General features: G+C 57.8%; 1 protein-coding gene and 1 long non-coding RNA gene across 2 annotated transcripts; both read left to right on the plus strand.

Moving 5' to 3' along the window:
• The first annotated feature begins 321 nt into the window (after nucleotides 1–321).
• Nucleotides 322–11,886, plus strand: LOC106968594 (translation initiation factor IF-2-like). Its single transcript, XM_027046345.2, has 6 exons — nucleotides 322–649; nucleotides 797–1,621; nucleotides 8,992–9,089; nucleotides 9,830–10,059; nucleotides 10,410–10,535; nucleotides 10,921–11,886. The coding sequence occupies exons 1-5, from the start codon at nucleotides 322–324 to the stop codon at nucleotides 10,492–10,494; spliced, it is 1,566 nt and encodes a 521-aa protein (XP_026902146.2). The 3' UTR covers nucleotides 10,495–10,535; nucleotides 10,921–11,886.
• Nucleotides 11,887–14,452: 2,566 nt separating this feature from the next.
• On the plus strand, nucleotides 14,453–15,588 carry LOC128313113 (uncharacterized). Its single transcript, XR_008293353.1, has 3 exons — nucleotides 14,453–14,523; nucleotides 14,992–15,141; nucleotides 15,450–15,588. It is a non-coding gene; the product is annotated as an uncharacterized LOC128313113 (long non-coding RNA).
• Nucleotides 15,589–22,764: the final 7,176 nt, after the last annotated feature.

Consider the following 22,764-nt stretch of genomic DNA (forward strand, 5'->3'; position numbering starts at 1 on the left):
CAGCCCCGCGTGGGGTCTGTGCTGACAGCTCGGAGCCTGCAGCCTGCTTCGGATCCTGTGTCTCCCTCTCTCTCTGTTCCTCCCCTGCTGACGCTCTGTCTCTCAAAGGTGAATAAACGTTTAAAAAAGAAAGAAAGAAAATACTGGGGAAGAGACAGTGCCATGTGGCTGTGCCCATGTGTCCCTTAGCATTTGTCAGGAACCCACGACTCCAGAGGCGGCTGTCAACCGCTTCCGATCTCATCTACACATGCACCTGAGGGATGTTAAGAACAAATTTTCTTTGGCGAAGTGATTGATGCGCCGGGGGGCGGGGAGGTGATGGGCGCCGCGCAGGCCTCTCTGCGGCGCCCGAAGGGGATCGACGACACCCGGCAGGCTCCCAGATGCCGCGTGCGGGCCGGCAGCTTCCCGCGGTGCCCCTTTGGGGGCCGATTCCGTTGGCCGCTACGACAGGATCAGTCCTGTTACGCCTGCTTCCAAGGGACCGCGTCCCGCGAGACACGTGTCAGAAACCTGGGCCCTCGCTTGGGCGGCGGCGCCGTGACCTCAGCGTGCCGAACTTCTCTGAGCTCCATTGTCCCCCTCTGCAGACTGGAGCTGACGCTGAGCTTGCAAGGTGGCGGCGAGAAGCACGCAAGTTTCAAAGGTCAAGCGGCTGCCGCAGCGTCCTCCCGCCCCGTGGCTGCACCAAGGTCGCGGCGGGCATCGGACCTCGGGGCCTCCAGGTCGCCCCCGCCCGGGAAGGGGTCCCACCGCCATCCCCCCCCCCACCCCGCCCGCTAATCGCCCAAAGCTGGCGGCCCGGCCACCCCGCCCCGCTCCCGAGAACCCGCACCGACGGGGACGGTCCCGGGAGGCGCCAGGACTGCGCCCCGCCCCGCCGCGCAGAGAGCAGCTGCCAGGAACTCGAGTATTAATAGGAGCAAACTTCCTGGAAAGATTTTCTCGTCCCAGACGGAGGCCCCGCCCCCCTCCGCCAGCGCAAATAAATACCGGCCGCGGGGTGGGGGTGGGGGGTCGGCGGCCGCGAGCAGGGAAGCCCCGCGCGGCTCGCAGGTGCCCGGGAAGGGGCGCCTCTTTGTGCGCCCCGCGGGGGCGCGCCCGCCCTCCGCGCACGGCCCCGCGCCCTGCGCGCCCCCGCGCCCTCCCCCGCGCTCGCCTCCCCCCGCCTCCGAGGCCTCCCCGCGCCGGCGCCCTTCCCGGCCGAGCGCCCGCCTTCTCCGCGCGGCCCTGCGCGCCCCCGCGCCCTCGCGCGCGCCTCCGCGGCCTCCACGCGCCTCTTTTGCGGCCCCGCGGGCGGGACGGAGGACGGAGCGGGGGGAGGGCCGCCTGGGCCCTGGGCCCACCGGGGCCCGGGGTCCGCGGCTCCTCCTCCCGGGACAAAGCCCGGCCCGCCCGAGGGGCCGTGCGTCGTTCAGGGTCCTCGATACCACCCACCCACCTGGCGTTGAAAGCCGCGCTCTGCTGCTTCCGAGTTTCCGGATCCGCCCGGACCCCATGGGCCCGGAGGCGGTCGCCGCCCCCGCCTTCCCCGCAGCCCCTTCGCCCGCAGCCCCGCCGCCCTCCCGCAGAGGGCAGTTCCGGCGCGCGAGGCCTCCCCGCCTCCAGGCCTCGGAAGGTAGCAGCCGCCCCCGGGTTTGCGCCAGGGCTCTCCCTGCCTGCGACTCCATCCGTTCGTTCAAAATGTGCATGCGGGGCCTCAGAGGTTCCAGGGCACCGTTCCGGGCACTGGGGATCGAGCGGAGGTTGTGATGGCAGAGGCAGACTAGCCTCAGTGGAATGCGCCACATGTTGGCGACGAGGGCTAGGGGAAAAGCAGCAGGGAAGGGGGGGGATAGGAAATGTGCTCACAGGAGAGGTGGCTTTCAGGTAGGTGACTGGGAAGGCGACGGTGGAGTTTGAGGACAGGCCTGAAGGAGGCAGTCATGCAGAGAGAGACACGTGGTGGCCCGCCGCGCTCCAGAGCCGCGGGGGGGAGAGGTGGGGGGGGGGCAGTGTGGCGGGAGCAGCAGGAGCTGGGGGTGGAGGGGCACCAGGGCAGGGTCACGCGCTGGATGGCCTTGTGGGCCACCGCTGACTCTCTCCTGGGGGAGTTGGGAGCCCTGCAGGCTTGTGAGCGGAGGGGGGCACAAGTGTGACTTCTTTCCCAGACAGCGTTCTGAGTGGCGAACAGACGGCAGGAGCCGCGCCCGGAGCTGCCGGCCCAGACGGAAGGTCCTCAGAACAAATCCCAATCCCAGGAGAGCCGACCGGGCGTGGCCAAGGAGGGTGACAGGGACAGGAGAAGTGGTCGGTGGGATTCTGGACGTCTCTCGAAGGGCTTATGGCCGCGCCAGATAGGAGGTAGGAGAGAGGGAAGGGAGTCCAGGAGCACCACGGTTTGGGCCTCAGCAACCGGAAGAGAGTCGTTGTCATTAGCTGGGTCGGGGAAAACGCCTTGCTAGTTGTGGGAGCCCGGTTTGAACAGGCCGGGCCGAGGCACCCGTTAGACATCCAGGCGCAGGGTTGAGCAGACACCGGTCCGACGGGTCTGCAGTGCGGAGATGCGCCGGCCGCCAGCCCTCCTGGCGTTGACAGCCACAGTTTGCTGGGATTATCTAGCTCCGCGCTGTGACCTGCGGGAACCACCAGCCTCCTGTGGCTACTGAGCACTTGAAGTTAGTGGAGGGACGCCTGGGGGCCCAGGCGGTTAGGCCTCCGACTCCGGCTCAGGTCACCGTCTCACGGTTCAGGGGTTCGAGCCCCGCGTCGGGCTCTGTGCTGACAGCTCGGAGCCTGGAGCCTGGATTCCGTGTCTCCCTCTCTCGGCCCCTCCCGCACACGTTCTCTGTCTCTCAAAAATAAATATACATTTAAAAAAAAAAAAAAAAAAAGAGTTTCCAGGGAGGGGCGCCTGGCTGGCTCACTTGCAAGAGCATGGGACTCCTGACCTCGGGGTGGTGAGTTTGAGCCCCCGCCTTGGCGTCGAGATTACGAAAAATAAATTTAAAAAGTCCAGTGAAAATTTAGTGTCCACATTGAGAGACGCTGCAGGTGTTCAATGCAAACTGGATTTCGAAGGTTTAGTACAAGAAAGTAAAGTATCTCAATAATTTTTACATCGAATACCAGGTGCCCCTAGGGTTAATGTAGTCTTAAAATCAATCTCGCTGTTTCCTTTTTTGTTTGTTTGTTTAATTTTTTTTTTCAACGTTTATTTATTTTTGGGACAGAGAGAGACAGAGCATGAACGGGGGAGGGGCAGAGAGAGAGGGAGGCACAGAATCGGAAACAGGCTCCAGGCTCTGAGCCATCAGCCCAGAGCCTGACGCGGGGCTCGAACTCTCAGACCGCGAGATCGTGACCTGGCTGAAGTCGGACGCTTAACCGACTGCGCCACCCAGGCGCCCCTCGCTGTTTCCTTTTTACGTTTCCAACCTGGTTCCTAGAAAATTGATTTTATTTTATATTCTATTTTGAGAGAGAGAGAGGGGGCACAGGTTGGGAAGAAGAGAGGGAGAGAGAGAATCTTAAGCAGGCTTCTCGGAGCCCTGCTCGGGGCTCCATCCCGTGACCCGCCATCATGCCATGAGCTGAAGTCGGGAGTCAGACGCTTAACCGACCACCCAGGCGCCCCTAGAAGATGCTAAAGGACACATGCGGTTCATATTAGGCTTACGTTGGACAGTGTCCATCTAGGGAGGGACTTGGAGAGAGAAGGGGTCCACGGACTGACTGAGCCACGGACCCCCCATAACACAGCCAGTCAGAGGGAGGGAAAGCCTGCAGGAGCAGGGAGCCGGGTGGGAAGGCGGGCAGGTGTGGTGTCCCACAACCCCCTGAGAGGGTGTCGCCAGGAGGACGGAGTGAGCATCCTGTCCCTTGTCGCAAGGTCGACGATGAGGACTGAGCACGTGGTCCAGCGGCCACGAGGTCACTGCTGAGGTGGCAAGAGCCTTGCTGGAGGGGCAAGGAGGGGAGCCCAGGGTGGGTCCAGGAGGAAGGGGGAGGCGCACCGCAGAGTTTCGCAGTAAAGGGAGAGGAGCGGGTAGCTGGGAGGGAGGGAGGGAGGTGAGCTGGAAAGCGCTCCTGTGGCCCGAGAAGTGGGAGAGATGGTGGCACTGTCCCTGCCGCCCGAGGTGACCTGTGGAGAGGGGACAGCGGCTGGAGTCACGTCCTTGAGGGGCAGAGACAAGGACGTGTCCCCTTGAGGGACAGAGAGCAGAGGCCTTCTGTGGGGCGTGAAGCGTCCACAGGACCTAGGGCAAGGCAGCGAGCTGGGGCCTGGCGGTGGCGGGGCGGGTGGCCGGATGGGTGGGTGTCCGGATGGGTGGCCCGGCCGCTGGGTAGTGCTGTTCCAGGACTGCCGGAAGCCACCTGATTTGCCCCTAGGTGGGTGTGCCCCCCCTCCCAATCCTGCCCGCCTTTGTTTCTCTGAGATTTGAGTCATCTGTACATCCAGTGTGGGGCTCGAACTCACAACTCACCTCAAGAGCGGTCTCCAGGGACTGAGCTGGGCGAGGAGAGCTCATCTCTTTGACTACAAAACAGGGAAGTAGCCAGGGGAGAAGGAAGTGGCATTTCTCCTTTGCTTCCTGTGCACCCCAGGGCGCCCCTCCCTTCCCCTTTCTCCTCTCCCCTCTCTCTCCCTTCCTCCTCCCCTCCCCCTCCTTTCCTCCTCCTTCCTACCCTTCCCCCTCCCCTCCCTTCCCCTCCTCCCTCTCCCTTCCTCCCCTCTCCCCTCCCCGGTTCGGGCAGAGCTGGCCCCGCCCCGCCCCCAGAGTTACTTCCTCTTCTCGGGCTGTGGGCGGGGCCTGGCGCCCCACTGGACACAAGGAACTCGGTCCTTCCCATCCGCCTTCGGGGAGCGTGCTGGGGAGGGGTGCGGCTGGCAGTCCTCCACGTGAGGATCTGTGCACCCCAACGGGCGCCGCCCTCGCCGAGCCTGGAGCCCCTGCCTCGCGCCTCACTGGCCACCCGCCGTCCTACGACCCTGGGTTCCGGGGCGCTGAGCAGAGCCCAGCGCGGTGCCTGGTGCCCGGTGGTCGGTAACGAAAGGAAGCTGGGACTTGGGAAGAAGCGGCGCCTTAACCTAGCACCGGCCTGCGTGGTGGGCAGAGTCCCCCTGAGGGTGCCCTGCGCTCGCCCACCCCCAGGGTCCTGGAACAGTGGGACTGGGGCGAGGGCAAGGCTTGGAGAGATCCGTGTGGGCACTTTTCCTAAATGGATCTGACCTTGGACCCCTTTAAAATGCTTGTTAATAACACCCGAGGCCGTGAATGTCCTAGGGAGGATGCGCTCTCTGGGAATTTCTCCCCAGGGGCTGGTTTCAGCCAGCTCAGGGGCCCCGGATGCACCTGCTCAGGGGCTGTGCCTCTACCCTCCTGGCTTGCAACGCACCCGCTTCAAGGGTGGGCAGTTACCGGAGGACCGGGAGGGCCTTCGGGTGAGCCCGCTCCTCCTATGTCCCCTGGCCTCTGCCGGGGGCCTGCCTCTGAGGCCACATCTACCCAAAACACCGGCCCCACCCTCCAGGGTGGACCCGGGGTCACCTCCCCTCAGCCGTGGGCTGCTCTATTGACTGCAAGGTCGCACACACGTTAGGGGTGGGAATTACACCCATCTGGCAGAAAGATTCTTCTCTTTCGAGTGACGCTGCAGGACTCTCCAGTGCTGTTTGGTCATTGCCCACCCGAGCGGGGAGTGACGCATTTGTAAGCCTTGTGCCAACACGGGCAGGGCATCACTGCCAATGGAATACCGACTCCCAAAGGCCTCCCTGAGACTCATAAAGTGAGTCCACGGGGAACAGCGACTGAATCTGCAGAGAGATGATTCGCACAGAACGTTTTAGGGGACCGCTGGTTAGCACCCAGGATCGTCCTGCATGTGGAAGTCAGTGAATGAAAAGTTTATTTGACGGGCAGGCTGTGTTTCAGGAAGACGCGGCTCGTGCGACACGACGTCAACTTGAACGGAGTTATCGGGAGGCAGGGACTCCAGGCTGGGACGGCAGCCCCACAGTTACAGGAACCCGGGCTTCACCATTTAATTCTCATTTAATTCTTCACCATTCTTGAGGCTGCCTCGTGACACAAGATGGCTGCTGGCGCTCTGATCCTTGCCTCTCAGTTCCCCCATCGGCCCCAGCAGGTGCCGGGAAGGAGCCCTGGGAAGGAAGCCGCCAGCACGGTGTGGCCACTCACAGCGTCCCAGAATGTCGTCCACCACAAGGTGACCCGTGCTGGGTGTCTGCAGCAGAGAGAGAGCACCGTGGTTCCTGGCGGGCTCCCTGATCCCGAAGCCCGCATTTCTGTCCAGCGGCCGGGCAGGGGGAGGGAAGGGAGGCCAGGGCCTCTCCTGGAGCCGAGTCCCGCCTTGTGCTGGACGGCCTTCCGAGAAGAGTCTCTCTGGGATGGTGTCACAAGTTCCTGGCGGTGTCCGAGCATCTGGACACGCTGAGGGTCACTAAACCGATGGGCGGACAGGTCCCGAGGCTCGTCCTTGCCGCCCTGCCCTCAGGAGGCGGACAAGCCTAAGGTTCACCTGGGTTGCAGAGTCTCGGGGACGCGACTCGTTTTCCAGGACGTGAAATGAGCCTCGTTTCTTGGTGTTCCTGTGAGTTTTACTGAGTCCAGGGCGGATCTGAGACACCGTAGGTCACCAGCCTCTCGGTCTGTGTGTGGGGGTGGCGGAGGGTGGAGGGAGGTTCCCCAGTCGGCTCTCTGGAGACGGGGCCTTGCTGCGGTCTCTGACCACAGCAGTTTCGAGAAGCAGTGCTTCCTCTGGGTGCCCCCCAGGGAGCCCCTGCAGCACGTCAAAGAACAGCGCACCTCCCACCCAGCTGCCCAGGAAGGCGCGGCCTTGTGGAGTCAGGAACCTGGACCCCAGGATCAGAGGAGGGTCGCCATTTCTTGAGCACCCACCGTGTCTGTTCTAGACACTTGACATCTTTTTTTTTTAATCTTTTATTTATTTTGAGAGGGAGACAGAGAGAGCGAGAGACTGAGCAGGGGAGGGGCGGAGAGAGGGAGAGACAGGATCCCAAGCAGGTTCTACGCCATTAGCGCAGAGCTCTGTGTGGGGCTAGAACTCGAGAACCGTGAGATCGTGCCCTGGGCCAAAACCAAGAGCCGGACACTTAACTGACTGAGCCCCCTCCCTCCCCGGCACCCCGACATCTAGTTCTTTAATAATAACTTTATTGGGGCGCCTGGGTGGGTCAGTCGGGTGCACGGCTGACTCCTGACTTCAGTTCAGGTCGTGATCTCACGGTTTGTGGGTTCGAGCCTCGCATCGGGCTCTGGGCTATCGATGCGGAGCCTGCTTGGGATTCTCTCTTGTCTCCCTCTGTCTCTGCCCCTCCCCTGCTCAGCCTCTCTCTCTCTCTCTCAAAATAAAAATAATAATAGTAATCACTTTATCGAGTCGTATTTTCCATGTTGTCTGATTCACTCATTTCGAGGATACACCCCAACCAATTTTTAGTAGATCGCCCGGCCGCGCGCCCGTCACGGTGGGTGGGTTTGTAGAACGCGTCTGCGGCGCAGATAAGATCCCTCACGCCCCTTCTCTGTCGCTCCTGCTTTCTTCCTGCCCCAGACAAGCACTCATCCATTTTCTGTCTCTATAGATTTGTCTTTTCCGGACATTTCACATAAATCAATTCTACGATGTGCTGTCTCTCACGTCTGGCTTCTTTCCGGTGCAGAATGTTTCCAAGGCACATCGTGGCACAGCATGGTGTCATTCCCGCTTCTCGCTGGGGAGCCCGGCTGGCCCCCGCTCCGCCTACCCCTCCAACCAGTTGATGGTGTTTCCAGTTTTTGACTCTTGAGTAACGCTGCTAAGAACGTCTGTGTGTAGACAGTTCCACTGTGTTGTATTTCTAACCCTCCTGATCCTGTGTCGTGGGTATGATCGTCCTTGCTTTGTGGATGAGGACACTGACGATGACAGAGACTCAGTGACGCATCCACGGGCACATGGCTGCCATATTTTATCCGTTCTAGGGAGTCCCTTTTTCCCCCTTATTCTTCTGTTTCTGAAACCGGGGTGCATCTTATGGTCAGGGCCTTGTCATAGCTATTTGGCAGCTTGTCCCCCTGGGGGACGTGGCTCGTGACATGTTAGTATGTTTTGCAGTCAAGGGTTTGGAAGTTTGTTGAGATGTCGCACTAAGGGTCACGCTGAGCCAGGATTCTTGGTGGCAAGTGACGGAAATGCAACTTGGGGAGGAATGCACTAGCCCGAGAGTCGAGTCGGGCAGGAGCCTGGGAACAGGTGGGGGAGGGGCTCCGGGGACTCGGCACCGTTGGGTCTCTGTCCATCTGTCATCTCTGCTCGGCTTTGACAACAGGCTCTCTTCCCCCGTAGGGCAGCCCCTCTTTAGAGTCCTGCGATTAGGTCCCCTGCAAACTTCCCTTCCTGACTTTGTGGGTGGATCGTAGGGAAGGACTCTGATTGGCCCTGCCTGGGCCACGTGTCCCTCTCTGGCCCAATCACTCAGGCGTGGGGAATGGGGTCCTCCACACGGCCCCACTCAGTGCCACTGCAGACCGCACAGACTGAGGGGTCTTTCGAAAGACTAACCGAAGCGTATGGTTCATTTATTGTGTTGCGAGGTAATGTTCTCAAGAGGTTAATTACACCTCCCAGAACTATGTTGTTTGAAGGATTTAATAAAGCAGTGAAATATGCACGTAACACACGAGGTGCAATTATGCTTAAGCTGCTCATCAAGTAGAGATTTGTTTGCAGACAGTTCCCGAATAGAAACAGGAAAGAATCGTTTAGGATTGGCCACGTTGGGTTTAAGCCCCACGGCACCGGCTCCTCGGTGTTTACCGAGCCCTTTGAACCGCGTACCGTGGCCTCCGCGTCTCCCCCGAAGGATCGGGCGCCCTCCCGCGTCAGCCCTGTGCCTCTCCTTCCTTTATCTGGACTGCCCTTGGCCCCCACTTCCGTCTCCCCGGTTCTGGCCTTCGATTTCGGCCTCTGTCTCCGCAGGACCCTTGCTCACGGCTCCTTCTGAAAGCTCTCTCTCCGCCTTCCGATTTCCCGCGGCCCCCTCGGTGGCACCTGCTACGCGGGGCTCCTCACAGCAGGTGAGTGTCCAGCTATGTTTCCTGCCTGTGTGTTTCCTGTCCCATGTTAAGGAAGCAGACGGGCTCTCCTGTGCCCTTCGTCTCAGCGAGAGTCAGCTCACCGGGCTTGAGACACTCACTTCCGGTATTACTTGGGTGGAGGCTAAGCCGGGGTAACTGAGAAACCCCGAGACAGCGACTCGGGCAAGATCGCGGTTTCTTTCCGTCCCAGGCACCGACGCGGGGAGAGCAGAGCGGCTCAGGACGGGTCCGCTGCTGTCGTCCTTCAGGGACCGCGGTCTCCTGGGTGCGGTGGTCCCTCCACCCCCTGGAGGGGTCGTAAGGTCAGCCCATCTGTGTCCCAGCCGGCGTGCGGGCACATGCCCCAGGCCTGACGTCCGCAGACGCGTTACATCCGCTCACACCCAGTCGTCTGGGATGGAAGCAGGCAGATGTAGCTCGCTTCCAGGGATGCGGCCCAATGTGGTCCCGCGGCACGGGCTAACCTGAACTGGGCCACGTGACTATAGAGGAGGGGAGAGGGTATTGGGGACACACCTGGCAAGGTAGTAAGTTACCACCTTGTCCTTTCCGGCCTTAGCTGGGCGCCCCGGTGGGGGGCGGGGGGGACACGTTGTGAGGCCCGCAGGAGAGAGCCGGGGACAGAAGAGGGGTCCTGCTGTGGTTGCCTGTTCCTGCAGAATGAGCGCCCCAGGACTTAGCGTCAAGTTATTTTGCTCACAAATCTGCTATTTGGGCAGGGTTTGCCGTGGACAGCTGGTCTCTCCTCTGTGGCATCGGCTTGGGCCTGGACTCAAAGGCTGGGGGCGGAATCACCGAGAGGACGGCTCGATCACACGCTGCTTGTTGGCTGGGACCTCAGCTGCACCTGTGGCCACGCACCTGCACGTGAACCTGCCACGGGGCTGCTGGGATTTCTCCCCGCCTGGGGCCTGGGCCCCACGAGCAAGCGTCCTTCCCTGGAGAATAAGTATGTAAACTTCAAGTTTTTAAATTTTATTTATTTTGAGAGAGACAGAGACAGCGTGAGTGGTAGAGGGGTAGAGAGAGGGAGAGAGAGAATCCCAAGCAGGCTCCATGCCACCAGCGCAGGGCCGGATGCGGTGCTCGATCGCACAAACCATGAGATCGGGACCCGAGCAGAAATCAAGAGTCAGAAGCTTAACCGACTGAGCCACGCAGGAGCCCCCAAAATAGAACCTTAAAAAAATAAAGAAAAAAAACCCCAAATAATTAAACTGACCTAAAAGATAAAGGGACCCGTTCGTGTGTAGTTACCCTAGAGAAATGAAAATTTATATTCACGCAAAACCTGTACAGAAATGCTCACGGAAACTTCCGGAAGTCCCTGAAGCCCGGCGACACGTGGTCAACCACAGTCAGGATCAGATGGTCCTTCTTCTGACTCAGCCTCAGAAGGTCAACGGTAGCCCAGTGCTCCGTCAGGTACGCACGTCACCTCACCACGGGGGCATCTCATCGTCTCACATCGTCACAAGATTTGGGGGGGGGGGGCGAGCACAGGACAGTAAGATATTCTGAAAGCAAGAGAGAGAGAGAAAGAGAAACCGTTTGCACATACCTGTTATTACAATACATTGTAATAATCGTTCTGTTTGATCATTAGTTACTGTTGTTCGCCCCTCGCTGTGCTTAGTTTAGAAATTAAACCTCCTCGGAGGTGTGTGTGTACCAGTCTGGATGGGGCTCAGATCCAGCTGCGGTCTCAGGCGTCCCCTGGGGGTCTTGGCAGGCGTGCCCCAAGGATAAGGGGCGGGGGACGGCTGTCTGCAAATTCAAAAACCGAAATGCAATTGTGCTTTCCAGCAAGTGATGCTAGAACAGCCGGACATCCGCATGCAAAAAAGGGGACGCGAGACACAGACCTTCCAGCCTTCACCAAAGCGAACTCTCACGGGATCCCAGGCCCAAATGTACAATGTGGAACTAAAATTCCCAGAAGTTACCCTTAGGAGCATGTCTAGCTGACCTTGGGTCTGGGGACGACTTTTTATTTTATTTTTTATTATTTTTAAATGTTTTTAATGTTTTTTTTTTTAATTTATTTTTGAGAGCGAGAGACAGAGTGTGAGTGGGGGAGGGGCCGAGAGAGAGGGGGACACAGAATCCGAAGCAGGCTCCGGGCTCCGAGCTGTAGGCACAGAGCCCGACATGAAGCTCGAACCCACCAACTGTGGGATCATGACCTGAGCCGAAGTCTGACACTTAACTGACCAGCCAGCCGGGCGCCCCTGGTGACGACTTTTTAGCTGCAGCATCCAAGACGTGACCCATGAAAGAAATAATCAAGAAGCCAGACTTCATTAAAATTAAAACCTTCTGCTCTGGGACAGAGATGCTATCAAGTGAACGAGAAGAGAAACCCCAGATGGGGAGAAAATACTTGCAAAAAAGACGCATCTGATGACATTAAAAAAAAAAAAAATCAATGCTTCCTAGTATAAATGCTCTGGAATTTAGCAGAGAGACTATAATTTGGGAATAGGATCTGGTGGAACTTCCTCATAATCATGTGCCGTGCATTCCTACCTAATAATTACTTCTCTATTTCTCGACTGGAGGTCTTTCAATAAATAAGAATTTATCAAGGGGTGCTTGGGTGGCTCAGTCGGTTAAGTGTCTGACTTTGGCTCAGGTCATAATCTCAGAGTTCGGGAGTTCGAGGTTCGAGCCCCGCGTCGGGCTCTGCGCTGATCTCTGCTTGGGAGCCTGTCTCTCCCTCTCTCTCTGTCCCTCCCCCCTCTCAAAATACATAAATATTTAAAAAAAACAATAATGATGGTGGACCCACAGCATGTACAGCCCAAGCATGAACCCTAAACTGCGGCCTTCGGGCGATTGCGATGTGTCAGCACAGGGTCACTGACTGTAGCAAATGTCCCACTCTGGGGGGGGGGGGCATTGACAGTGGGCTGAACTATGCAGCAAACGACCGAGGCCGTGCCTGTGTGGGGCAGGGCTGTAGGGGAACCCTTCGTACATTTTGCTTAATTTTGCCGGGAGCCTAAAACTACTCAAAAATGTAAAGCCTAGGGGCACCTGGGTGGGTAAGACGGTTAAGCGTCTCAGTTCAGGTCTTGATCTCAGGGTCCTGAGTTCAAGCCCTGCGCTGGGCTTTGTGCTGAGCAGTGAAACCAACTTTAGACAGATAGATAGGTGATTGATAGGTGATAGATAGATAGATGAGAGAGAAATAAAAACAAAGCCTAATGGGGTACCTGGCTGGCTCAGCGGGTGGGGCATGAGACTCCTGATTTCGGGGTCATGAGTTCGAGCCCCATGTTGGGTGCAGAGCTTACGTAAAAATGAATAAGTAAGAAAGCCCGTTGAAAACAACAAAAAAATAAATAGATAAAAAAACATCGTGGCAGTGTATTAACTTAATAACTGAGCAGTGCAGAGGTGGAGAGGGCTTCCAGAGGTTTCTGACGTCACCAAGGCCCTGGCTACTTCTCTCTGCCCCTCTGTCATTCTTCGCGCTTCTGTTAGCTTGCTTCCCATGCCGACATCCCTCGCGCGGAGCAGGGCTCACTTCTGTGCGCAAGGGCATCCTGATGGAGAAAGAATGTTTTTACCCTAACATTTTATTTATTTTTTTAACGTTTATTCATTTTGAGAGAGAGGGCACGGGCAGGGGAGGGGCAGAGAGAGAATCCTAAGCAGGCTTGGAGCCTGACGTGGGGCTCGAACCTACAGAACCGTGAGATCGTGACCTGAGCTGAAACCAAGAGTCAGATGCTCAACCGACTGAGCCCCCCACCCCGGGCGCCCCAAGTCCTGGAATTCTTATGGGACGTGTTTAGTTTAAATGCCTCCTCGTGACCCGTTTCCTTGGTTGAGAGACGACAGCGTGCCCCCGGCTTCACCTGCGGTCACTTAGAGACAGCTTCAGGCTGGGTTTGATTTAGGGGCACAGCTCTCCCTTTTGGGGCCTGGTTTGTTGCTGTTGCTGTTTTCTGCCTCGAATCTGGTTTCGACACTCTTAACTTTCCTCCGAAAGCTGGCTCCCTCTCATGGTCACGGCGAAGTCGTCAGCGCCTCTTCTTTGGCCGTGGGGTGGGGGGCTGCGTACGTGTGTGGGGGCACCTGTGGAATCTGTCTCCAAAGAGGGAGAAATCCTCATTGTTTTCTCAGAAGGTCCCATCGGGGGCGCCTGGCTGGCCGGGTGGGTGGAGCGTGCGACTCTTGGTCTCCGGGTTGTGAGTTCGAGCCCCACACTGCGCGTGGAGATTACTTAAAAATAAAATCTGAAATGCAAAAGTTCCCATCATATATCCTCTCCACTGTCATCGGCTCCAAATGAGTCACACAGGCCCCTGCCCCGAGCCCGAGACTGTGCCGACATGGGGACTGTGTGGGCAACGTTGGCCCCGAGCCTCGATGTCCACCTCCAGAGCCTGGACACAAGGCAGCTTTCCGCTGGGGGCGAGGGGACAATGGGTCCTGAGGGAGTGACCCCACGGTCACCTAAAGAAGGCCATCGGGAAGGGTCTCCCACACCTACTGCCGTGTAAGAAACCCCCCAGACTTGGTGGCACAAAACAACCATTTGTCTTGAAGGCAGACGGTTCCTGCGGGGCGGGAGTTTTCAAAAAGAAAAAAAACAAACCCACAGTTTGAGTTCGAGCCCCGCGGCCGGCTCTGTGCTGATGGCTCAGAGCCTGGAGCCTGCTTCGGATTCTTTGTCTCCTTCTCTGTCCCTCCCCTGCTCACGCTCTGTCTCTGTCTCTCTCAAAAATAAATAAACATTAAATTAAAAAAGAATTTTTTTAGAACCAACCCACAGTGAGGCCGCTTGTTTTTACCCCGAGATGGCTGGGGCTCTGGGCTGGGGGTGACCTGGGTCCCGTAAGCCTCTGTCGCTTACGCCTGGTCCCAGAAGAGGGCTCTCCTGGGGCCCGGTCACTTCAGGGGCGTCAGATTGCCTGCCCGGTGCCTCGGGCTCTCACAAGGTGCACCTTGCGTCACAGTCCGTGGCACAGAGTCACTTCCGCGGCTTTCCGCTGACTACAGGGGAGCCGTGGGTCCATCCAGGTTCAGGGGGATGGTAACTAGACGCCCCCCTCCCCCGATGTGGGACTGGCATTCGTTCTAGACGAACCTAGGGTGGCCCATCTGCCATCACAGCCGAAATCAAATTTCTGCCCACCTTGGTGGCCAAGGGCTCAGAGTCAGATTTCAGCTGCTTCCAAGAAACAAGAACTGAAAAGTGTGGTCAAACAGCTGTGCCCGTCCTGCCCCCCCTCGCCCCTGCGAGCGTGTCCCCAGGGGGGACTGCAGGGCCCTGGGTATTTCAGGGAGCGTTCAGATGGAAACTTCTTATTTTCAATCAAGTATTTGTTTTACGCACAAGGAGAAATACAATCAGTCCATCCCAGACACCACTGCTAAGGGTGAGGTTGCGATCGTGCAGGTAAAAAATTGGGGGTCGTTGTAAAGAAATACAGGAGGCGAGAGTTTCGAGTGAGGACCGGAGCAAGCGAGAAGGTTCTGCGGCCAGGGCAGGGGGCGGGGCAAGGTCCTCTTCTGTTTGGACCGGGTGATGTAGCAGATCTGATAATCCTCGGGCCTGGGGGCGCCTTGGGGGGGCGGTGGGGAGGCTCAGTCGGTTGAGCATCCGACTCTCGATCTCGGCTCAGGTCATGATCTCACAGTTCGTGGGTTCGAGCCTCACATCAGGCTCTGTGCTGACGGCGCAGAGCCTGCCTGGGTTTCTCTCTCTCTTTCTCTCCTTCAAAATAAATAAACTTAAGAAAAGAAAGAAAAGAAAAGAAAAGAAAAGAAAAGAAAAGAAAAGAAAAGAGAAAAGAAAAGAAAAGAAAATTCCTGTAATCAGCTGAAAGGGAAAGAATTCAGGTGTAGTTTACGGATGGTTCCGCAGGAATGGGCAGCAAGGGGACAGCGGCAGCCCTCCAGCCCTCGTCCGGGGAAGCCCTGGTGGACGGCGGTGACAGGGATCCTGCCCCGGGGACAGCGCTCCGAGGCACATTTGTCTGGACTGAGAGACGGCCAGAAGTGTGGATCCGCACAGGTCCGCTGGGGGGGGAGGGTAGGGAGGGAATATGGTGGGCACTGGTGACAAGGAGGCTGAGGGAAGGACCCGACGGGTCTCTCCAAATGCACAAGGCATGTCAGGGTACCTGTGTCCCACGCGACTGCCCCCTGGAGGGGATCCACTGCCGAAGAGGCTCCTGACAGGTGAGGAAACTCGTCCTCTGGGCATCAGTCAGCGTCTTGTCCCAGGGACGAGGCAACCGAGCGGCTGTGGTGGCAGGTGTGGGGCTCTGCGTGGCCTCTCCTCCCCAGTGCCGACGGGGCCACCTGCTGTCCCTGTGCCAGCGGCAGAGACCGACCACGCGGGGCCCGGCCGGCCTCCTAGCAGCAGGCTGATGACACCGGTCCCTTCCCCTCGTGGAAGGGGCAGAGACTTGTCCCCCGCAGATTCCACCCAGATCCTGGACACGGAACTGCCCTTCCCGCCCGGAAGGGGTCCCCCGGCACCACCACGCGCGGGCCTGCCTCGCTCATGTCCTAACCTTCCACGCGACACTGCTTCCAATCAAGGAAGTCGCTTCACATCCGAAGCGCAGCAGCAAAGGGGCCGATCGATGTCCCTGGAATTAACTGGTTTAACCACACACTCATCACTCAGAAGCAACTGTGGAAGGGTTCCTGGCTTCCGGGGTCCAGCGGAGGCTCTGAATCACAGCCCACTGTGTCGTGCTGTCCCTCCCGCGGCCACAAAACTCGGGCCTGGGCAGGAGGGGGCGGGAGAGCCCCGGACACCCCACGCCTGGTCCCGAGACAGAAGTCACCGCAAGTGTCACAACGGACATTTATTTTAAAAGAGTCTTGGGATGCCTGGGGGGCGCTCCGTGGGTTAAGCGTCCGACTTTGGCTCAGGTCACAATCTCGCGGCCCGTGAGTTCGAGCCCCGCGTCGGGCTCTGGGCTGACGGCTCGGAGCCTGGAGCCTGCTTCGATTCTGTGTCTCCCTCTCTCTCTGCCCCTCCCCCGTTCATGCTGTGTCTCTCTCTGTCTCAAAAATAAATAAACATTAAAAAATTAAAAAAAAAAAAAAACCACAGGAGTGTTAAGCACATAAGAAAAACTCGTTAGCTAGTAACCGAAAGGTAAGGAGAAAACCGTGAGGCTTCAAGAAGGCAGCAACTGCTGGAAAAGGCCAGCCTCCCAGGGCTGCAAGAATTAGGAGAATGTGGAAACTTCTCACACAGGGACCTCCGAGAGGGTGCTGCTCTGTGGGCGCTGAGCCTTGGCTGGGGGGTGGGCTCCTGAAAGGGGCCCCGTCCACGTGGGGCTAATGTCTCTGGGGATTCGGCCGTGTGACGAGGAGGCCAGACAGACCACGAACCGGGATGAACACTTCAGACTGGGGGTGGCATGCCCAGGACCTGGAGGCCCAAGAAGGAACACGGGAGGCCCACGGGGGAGGAGTCCCCTTGGCCTCCTGCCCAGTGCTCCCAGTGGAGCCTGCTGGGGCAGCAGGAAAGCAGGAGGTTCGGACCCGGGCCGGGGCAGAGACGCCCAGGTACGGTCCCCATCGGTCCAGCCGGAAAGCCACCGCTCACCGGACCTGAGAGTGTGTCCGTGTCCGTCCTTAGCGGCCTCACAAAACCTACCGAGCATTTCACACCTTTCCTAGGTACCCTATCTGGAGTCATTCTCCTGCTAAAATTGAAGGCGGTCAAGATTGCTTTGCAATTCTGACTCTGCCCCTTAATGGCTATGTGATTGGGGCCTGTCATCTCACCACCGGCAGCTTCAGTGTCCCTGTCTCTGAAACAGGGGGGACAACGCTTATATCTGGGGGGGGGGGGAGGGTGGCTGTGAGGGCAGCGTGAAAGCTTAGCACGGTGCTTGGCTCATGGTGGAGAAGATATTCAAGAACATCTCTGTTCACCCCGAATACGAGGCAAAATCTCCCCCTGAAAGGGGTTTGTCAACCATTTTCAACATTAGGTTCCTGGGTCCCCGGAAATCTGGGTCTCAGCCATTGTTCTTTACTCCCCCAGAGTGGGAAATACTTCCTTGGTGCCCCCCCTGCCCTGCAGAGGGGAAGGGAGGGAGGCTCTGGGGAGATCCTGGGCTGAGATCCCCAAAGGGAGGAAGCACCTTCTGGCTGGATGTGCCCTCTCCTTGGAAAAATAGCTTGATTCTGTCTGGTTGGGGGGGCGGGGAGGCAGTCTCTGATGTACAAAATGGTCCTGTTAAGACCTCTGGGCAAGGCTGCCTTGCAGGTGATGCTTGTGCTGGGATCCCTTCCTCCCGCCTCCCCACGCCCTCTCCCCAGACAATGGGAGCTGAGCCTTTAAAGGCGCCCTTGCCCTTGGGACTTTCCACCGTGGGACTGTGGAAGGCCACCTATATACCCGTCCACCTTCCCTGTCCCCAAGACTTGGCTTCTCCAGGACTTGGGATTCCCTCCTCCCCAGGGGCAGCTCCGCAGGCCTTGGGGTGACCTCCTAACCGACCTCTTTGCCGCAACTCCGCAAGCCTGGTTCCTAAGTGAAATCTGATCCTGAGCCCGAGCGCGGCCGGGTGTTTCTCTCTGGTCCTGACCCGTGTAAGCCCTGCTCACCGTCGAGGCGGTCGGGAATGACACCCTGGCCAAGCGCTCAGTCCCAGCCCCTTCCCTCCCGCGTGTCCCCGTAGGACGAGCCTTCTCCCGACCGGGGATCTGGGGGCCGCCGGGTCATCCTCTGTCCCAGCTCCTAGCAGAGGCCGAGCCCGAGGCCGCGGCCCCGGGAATGACGAAGCCGAACCCGGCGCAAGGGAGCCGGCGGGTAGGGGGAAGCTGGGGGCGGGGGCTGCCCCGGGGTTGCCCCCAGCCCCGCCGGGGGACGCGGCTGCTGGCTCCTCGGCCGCCTAAGAGATCATTCTCTCCCACCTGCTCGGGACGCGGCGAGCACTAAGCAGCTTTGTCTTCCGAGGGGCCGCGTGCCGGGCGCCCTCGGCAGGAGGCGCGGCATTCTCAGGGCCGCGGCTGCAGCTCGCGGGCCGGGGTCCCGAACCTGTGGCCGGAGGGGCTGCGGGGACAGCGAGCCCGCGTCCAGCTCCGGGCGGCCGAGGCCCACGGTCGCGGGGGAGACTCGCGCGGGGCGCGCTGCAGGGCGGAGCGCTAGGCGGGCGCGCAGCGGCCGGGACTCGGAGAGGCGTGATCAGGGGCGTGGCCTGGGACCCGGCGGGAGCGCGGGGGCGTGGTCTCGGAGGGCGTGGTCTGAGAGGGCGCGGCGAGACTCTCCAGGGGCGTGGTCTAGGGAGCTGCGCTAGGGAGGGGCGTGGCCCGGGCGTGGCCCGAGGACGCCCCGGAAGCCGGAGGGCGTGGTCAGGGAGGGCGCGGCGGGATCCCGAGGGGCGTGGATCCCGAGGGGCGTGGCCTGGGGACGGCCGCTGCAGCCCGCGGAGTGCGGGGGAGAGGCGAGGGGGCCTGGAGGAAGGCGGGGGCTGGCCCGCTCTGCTAGCTCGGTGGGGAGGTCTCCGGGACGCCTGAGGGAGGGGAAGAGGGGGGAGGGGAGACCACAGGGGAGGGGAGGAGAGAGCAGGGGAGCTGAAAGCAGGGGAGGCGGCCAGGGCGTGGAGGGGCGGCCGCAGGGGAGGGCTGGGGAGCGGAGGGGAGGGCAGGGAACGGGAAGAAAGGGGAGGGCAGGAGAGGGAAGTCCGAAGGGGCGGAGAGGGGAGGGCAGGGGAGGGAAGTCCGCAGGAGAGGGGAGGAAAGAGGAAGGCAGGGGAGGGGGGATGCAGAGCAGGGGAGCGGAGACCGCAAGCAGAGGTCGGGAGACGGTTGCAGAAGCGCTCAGACGGGGAGGAGCCCCCGGTGCGCCCTGCGAACGTGGGGGCGATGTGCGGGACTGGAGGGCGTGGAGGGCCGGCGTCCCCGAGCGGAGGTGGACGGGACCCCGGGGACCCCGGCTGCGCGGAGCCCTTGTCGCGCGTCCTGTCGTGTCGTGTACGCACCCCGCACGGCCGCCCTCAGCTTCGGGCCCCGCCAGCACCCTCTCCACGATCTCATCCACTCACGACGCAAACCCAAAGAGGTGCCGTCCGGAACCCCAGGGTTCTTGTACCACGTGTCTTTTACGTCTTAAAAATGCTCGGTCCTGGGCGCCCGGCCGGATCGGTGGGTGGAGCGTGGGAGTCCTGATCTCCCGGTGGGGTGGTGAGTTCGCGCCCCGCCTTGCGGGTGGAGATTCCTCAAAAGAAAGAAAGAAACTTTAAAAACAAAAACAAACAAAAAAAAAAGAGGCTCACTCCTAATAAGCCCCATGAAATCCCCTCGTGCCTGTCCCCGTGGTCCCTGTGTTTCAGACTGGTAAACTGAGGCTGGTGGAGGTTACGTGTCCCGCCCGCGGGTACGGGCTAGGCCGCCTGCAGGTGCCGCAGTGCACGCGTTGCTGACAGCAAAAGGATGCCACCTGGGGGTCCAGACACGACGGCTCCCGCGAAGCGGAACCAGGGACGCGACGGAGACGCGGACCGGGCGGGGCTGGGGAGGTGGGGACGCTCTGAGCCCGGGTTCTGCCATCTCTGCGGCGCACACGGTGGCGCTCGGCCCCGAAGGTCCCCGGGAGAGCCAGGCGCGGTTAGGGCGAGCAGGTGTTCGGCGCTCCGTACGTCCTTCCCGCCGCTGTGACAAGTTGGGCGGCGGCGTCTGAGGCCTTGCTCCTGAGCGAGTGGTTGCCCTGTCCCAAGGTCCCCCTGGGGCTGGGGCGGTGAGCCGCCCGGCGGGCGTGTCCAGACCTTTCCAGGCCCGGGCCTGTAATATGTGTGTGTAATATGGCCATCTCCACGCACGTACCTACAGAGGTTCTGGGGTGTGTGTTCACTGCCTTTGTTGTTAAACTCCTAGAAAGAAACCTACTACCCGCAGTGTGTTTGTTCTGTGTCACTGTAGAGCTTGGACCTTTTCCCACGTCAGCATCTAGAGGTTTCTCTGCCTCGTTCTGTGTAATGGCTACACGGTACTTCTTAGTATCACTCCATAAAATTTTATTTAGCCATTTCTCCACTGATAGACATTTGGGTTGTTCAGATGTCTCGGTTATACAAAACAGTGCTGCCATTTGTAGGTTTATGGTGGAGATGTTGGGGAAGCGTATTAAAACATGTGAAGAGGGGCGCCTGGGTGGCTCAGTCGGTTAAACATCCGACTTCGGCTCAGGTCACGATCTCACGGTGCCAGAGTTCGAGCCCCGCGTCGGGCTCTGTGCTGACGGCCCGGAGCCTGGAGCCTGCTTCAGATTGTGTCTCCCTCTCTGCCCCACCCCCACTCATGCTCTATCTCTGTCTCTCAAAAATAAATAAACATTAAAAGAAGTAAAAAAAACAAACAAAAAAAAAAACAAAAACATGTATGGACACATGCTCTCTTGTGAATAGTGCAATTCTCTTTTGCTTTAAAAACTCGACGGGTCACCTTTAGCCAAGTTTTCTTCTTCTTCTTCCTCTTTTAAGATTTTATTTTATTTTGAGTAATCTCTACACCCAAGGTGGGGCTCGAACCTACAACCCCAAGATCAAGAGTTGCACACTCCACGGATGGAGCCAGCCGCGCGCCCCTCTTATCCAAGTTTTTAACACTATTATATATTGCATTCCCACACAGTCTGGGTTCTGTTTCTTGACTCTTTAGTTCCATTGATCTATTTGCTTACCTTCTGCAGGTATTAGTTTTACATCTTCTAGCTTTATAATATACTTTGACGTTTGTTTCAAGGAAGTTTCCAAAATTTCTTTTTTTTTCTTCAATTTTTTTTATCTTATTTGAGAGAGAGACAGAGTGTGAGCAGGGGAGGGGCAGAGAGAGAGGGAGACCCAGAATCCAAAGCAGGCTCCAGGCTCCGAGCTGTCAGTGCAGAGCCCGACGCGGGGCTTGAACTCATGAACCGTGAGATCATGACCTGAGCCGAAGTCGATGCTTAACCGACAGAGCCACCCGGGCGCCCCTAAAGTTTCTTAATTCTTGCATGCATATTTTCTCTCCCGGATGAACTCAGAATTAGCACCAAGTTCCATTAAAAATCTTGTTAGAAATTTTGTTGAGATTGTCTCAGTGTGGAAGAATCTAAAATCTTTACAGTATTGAGCATTTCCATCAAGGAACATACATCTTTCTTGATTTAGTCAGATCTTTTCTATGGTCTTCAAAAAATATTTTTTAAAAATAATTCTCACACACTTCCTAAGCTTATTTTTTGGTGTGTTATAGAGAAGTGGACATTGTAGATAGAATTTTTTACATTACAGTTTTTATGTTGATCTTATAACCAACAGTTAGTTTCATTATAAATTTGTAACTAGTTATTGGTAATGTATAGAAATTCTGTTGACCTTTGTATATTTTATAGCCTGCTATCTTACTGAGATCTCATTAAACCCAATAATTTTGTGGGGCACCTGGGTGGCTCAGGCGGTTAAGCGTCCAGTCCAACTTTGGCTCAGGTCATGATCTCGCGGTTTGTGAGTTTGAGCCCCGTGCCGGGCTCCTTGCTGACAGCTCAGAGCCTGGAGCCTGTTTCAGATTCTGGGTCTCCCTCTCTCTCTCTGCTCCTCCCCTGCTCATGCTCTGTCTCTTTCTCTGTCTCTCCAAAATAAACAAACATTAAACTCTTTTTTTTTAAACCCAATAATTTTGTAATTGAAACTCTTAGGCTTTCAGGATAAGTATTATTTGTTAATAACAATTTTAGGGGCGCCTGGGTGGCTCAGTCGGTTGGGCGGCCGACTTCGGCTCAGGTCATGATCTCACGGTCCGTGAGTTCGAGCCCTGCGTCGGGCTCTGTGCTGACAGCTCAGAGCCTGGAGCCTGTTTCAGATTCTGTGTCTCCCTCTCTCTGACCCTCCCCCGTTCATGCTCTGTCTCAAAAATAAATAAACGTTAAAAAAAATGGAAAAAAAATAATTTTGTAACAAAACCAGCAGTGAATATTTATTGAGCATTTACTACGTGCCGGAAAGAGTTCCAAGTACTTGCCATGTTTTGATTCATACAATCCTTACAACCCCAACAACACATAGAAGAGACTCAGTAGCAAACAATCATTCTATTTCTCTTATCTTACAGGGAGAAAAACACAAACCAACCAACCCACGGTCCTGTTTTCTCTTTAGCTACTTTCCATCTCCCTGCATTTTAAGCAAACCTTCTGGAGTTCCCTATTCTTGCTGACTCCAATTCCTTTCCTCCGATTCTCTTTTTATTTATTTTTTCAAGTCAGCTCTAAGCCCACTCAACGTGGGGCTCGAACTCACCACCCCGAGATCGAGAGTCGTGCGTTCCATCCAGCCGGCCAGGCGCCTGCGAGTGCAATTATTTTGATTGAAGCCCCGGTCTCTTCTTGAATCCACTCCCATCGGGTCTCGCGCCCTCTATTTCACCAAGACTGTTTTTGTCAAGATCATGATCACCTCCGTGTTGCCAATCTCCAGCGGACAACTCTCAGTTCGAGCCCCGCGTCGGGCTCTGTGCTGACGGCTGGGAGCCTGGAGCCTGCTTCAGATCCCGTGTCTCCCTCTCTCTGCCCCTCCCCTGCTCCTGCTCGCTCGCTCTCTCTCTCAAAAATAAAATGGCTCTCCTTTCCTTCAGGCAGGTCTTTTTTTTTTTTTTTTAATGTTTATTTATTTTGAGAGACACAGCA

Source organism: Acinonyx jubatus, chromosome E4, assembly GCF_027475565.1.
Source record: "Acinonyx jubatus isolate Ajub_Pintada_27869175 chromosome E4, VMU_Ajub_asm_v1.0, whole genome shotgun sequence".
Classification (NCBI taxonomy): Eukaryota; Metazoa; Chordata; class Mammalia; order Carnivora; family Felidae; genus Acinonyx; species Acinonyx jubatus.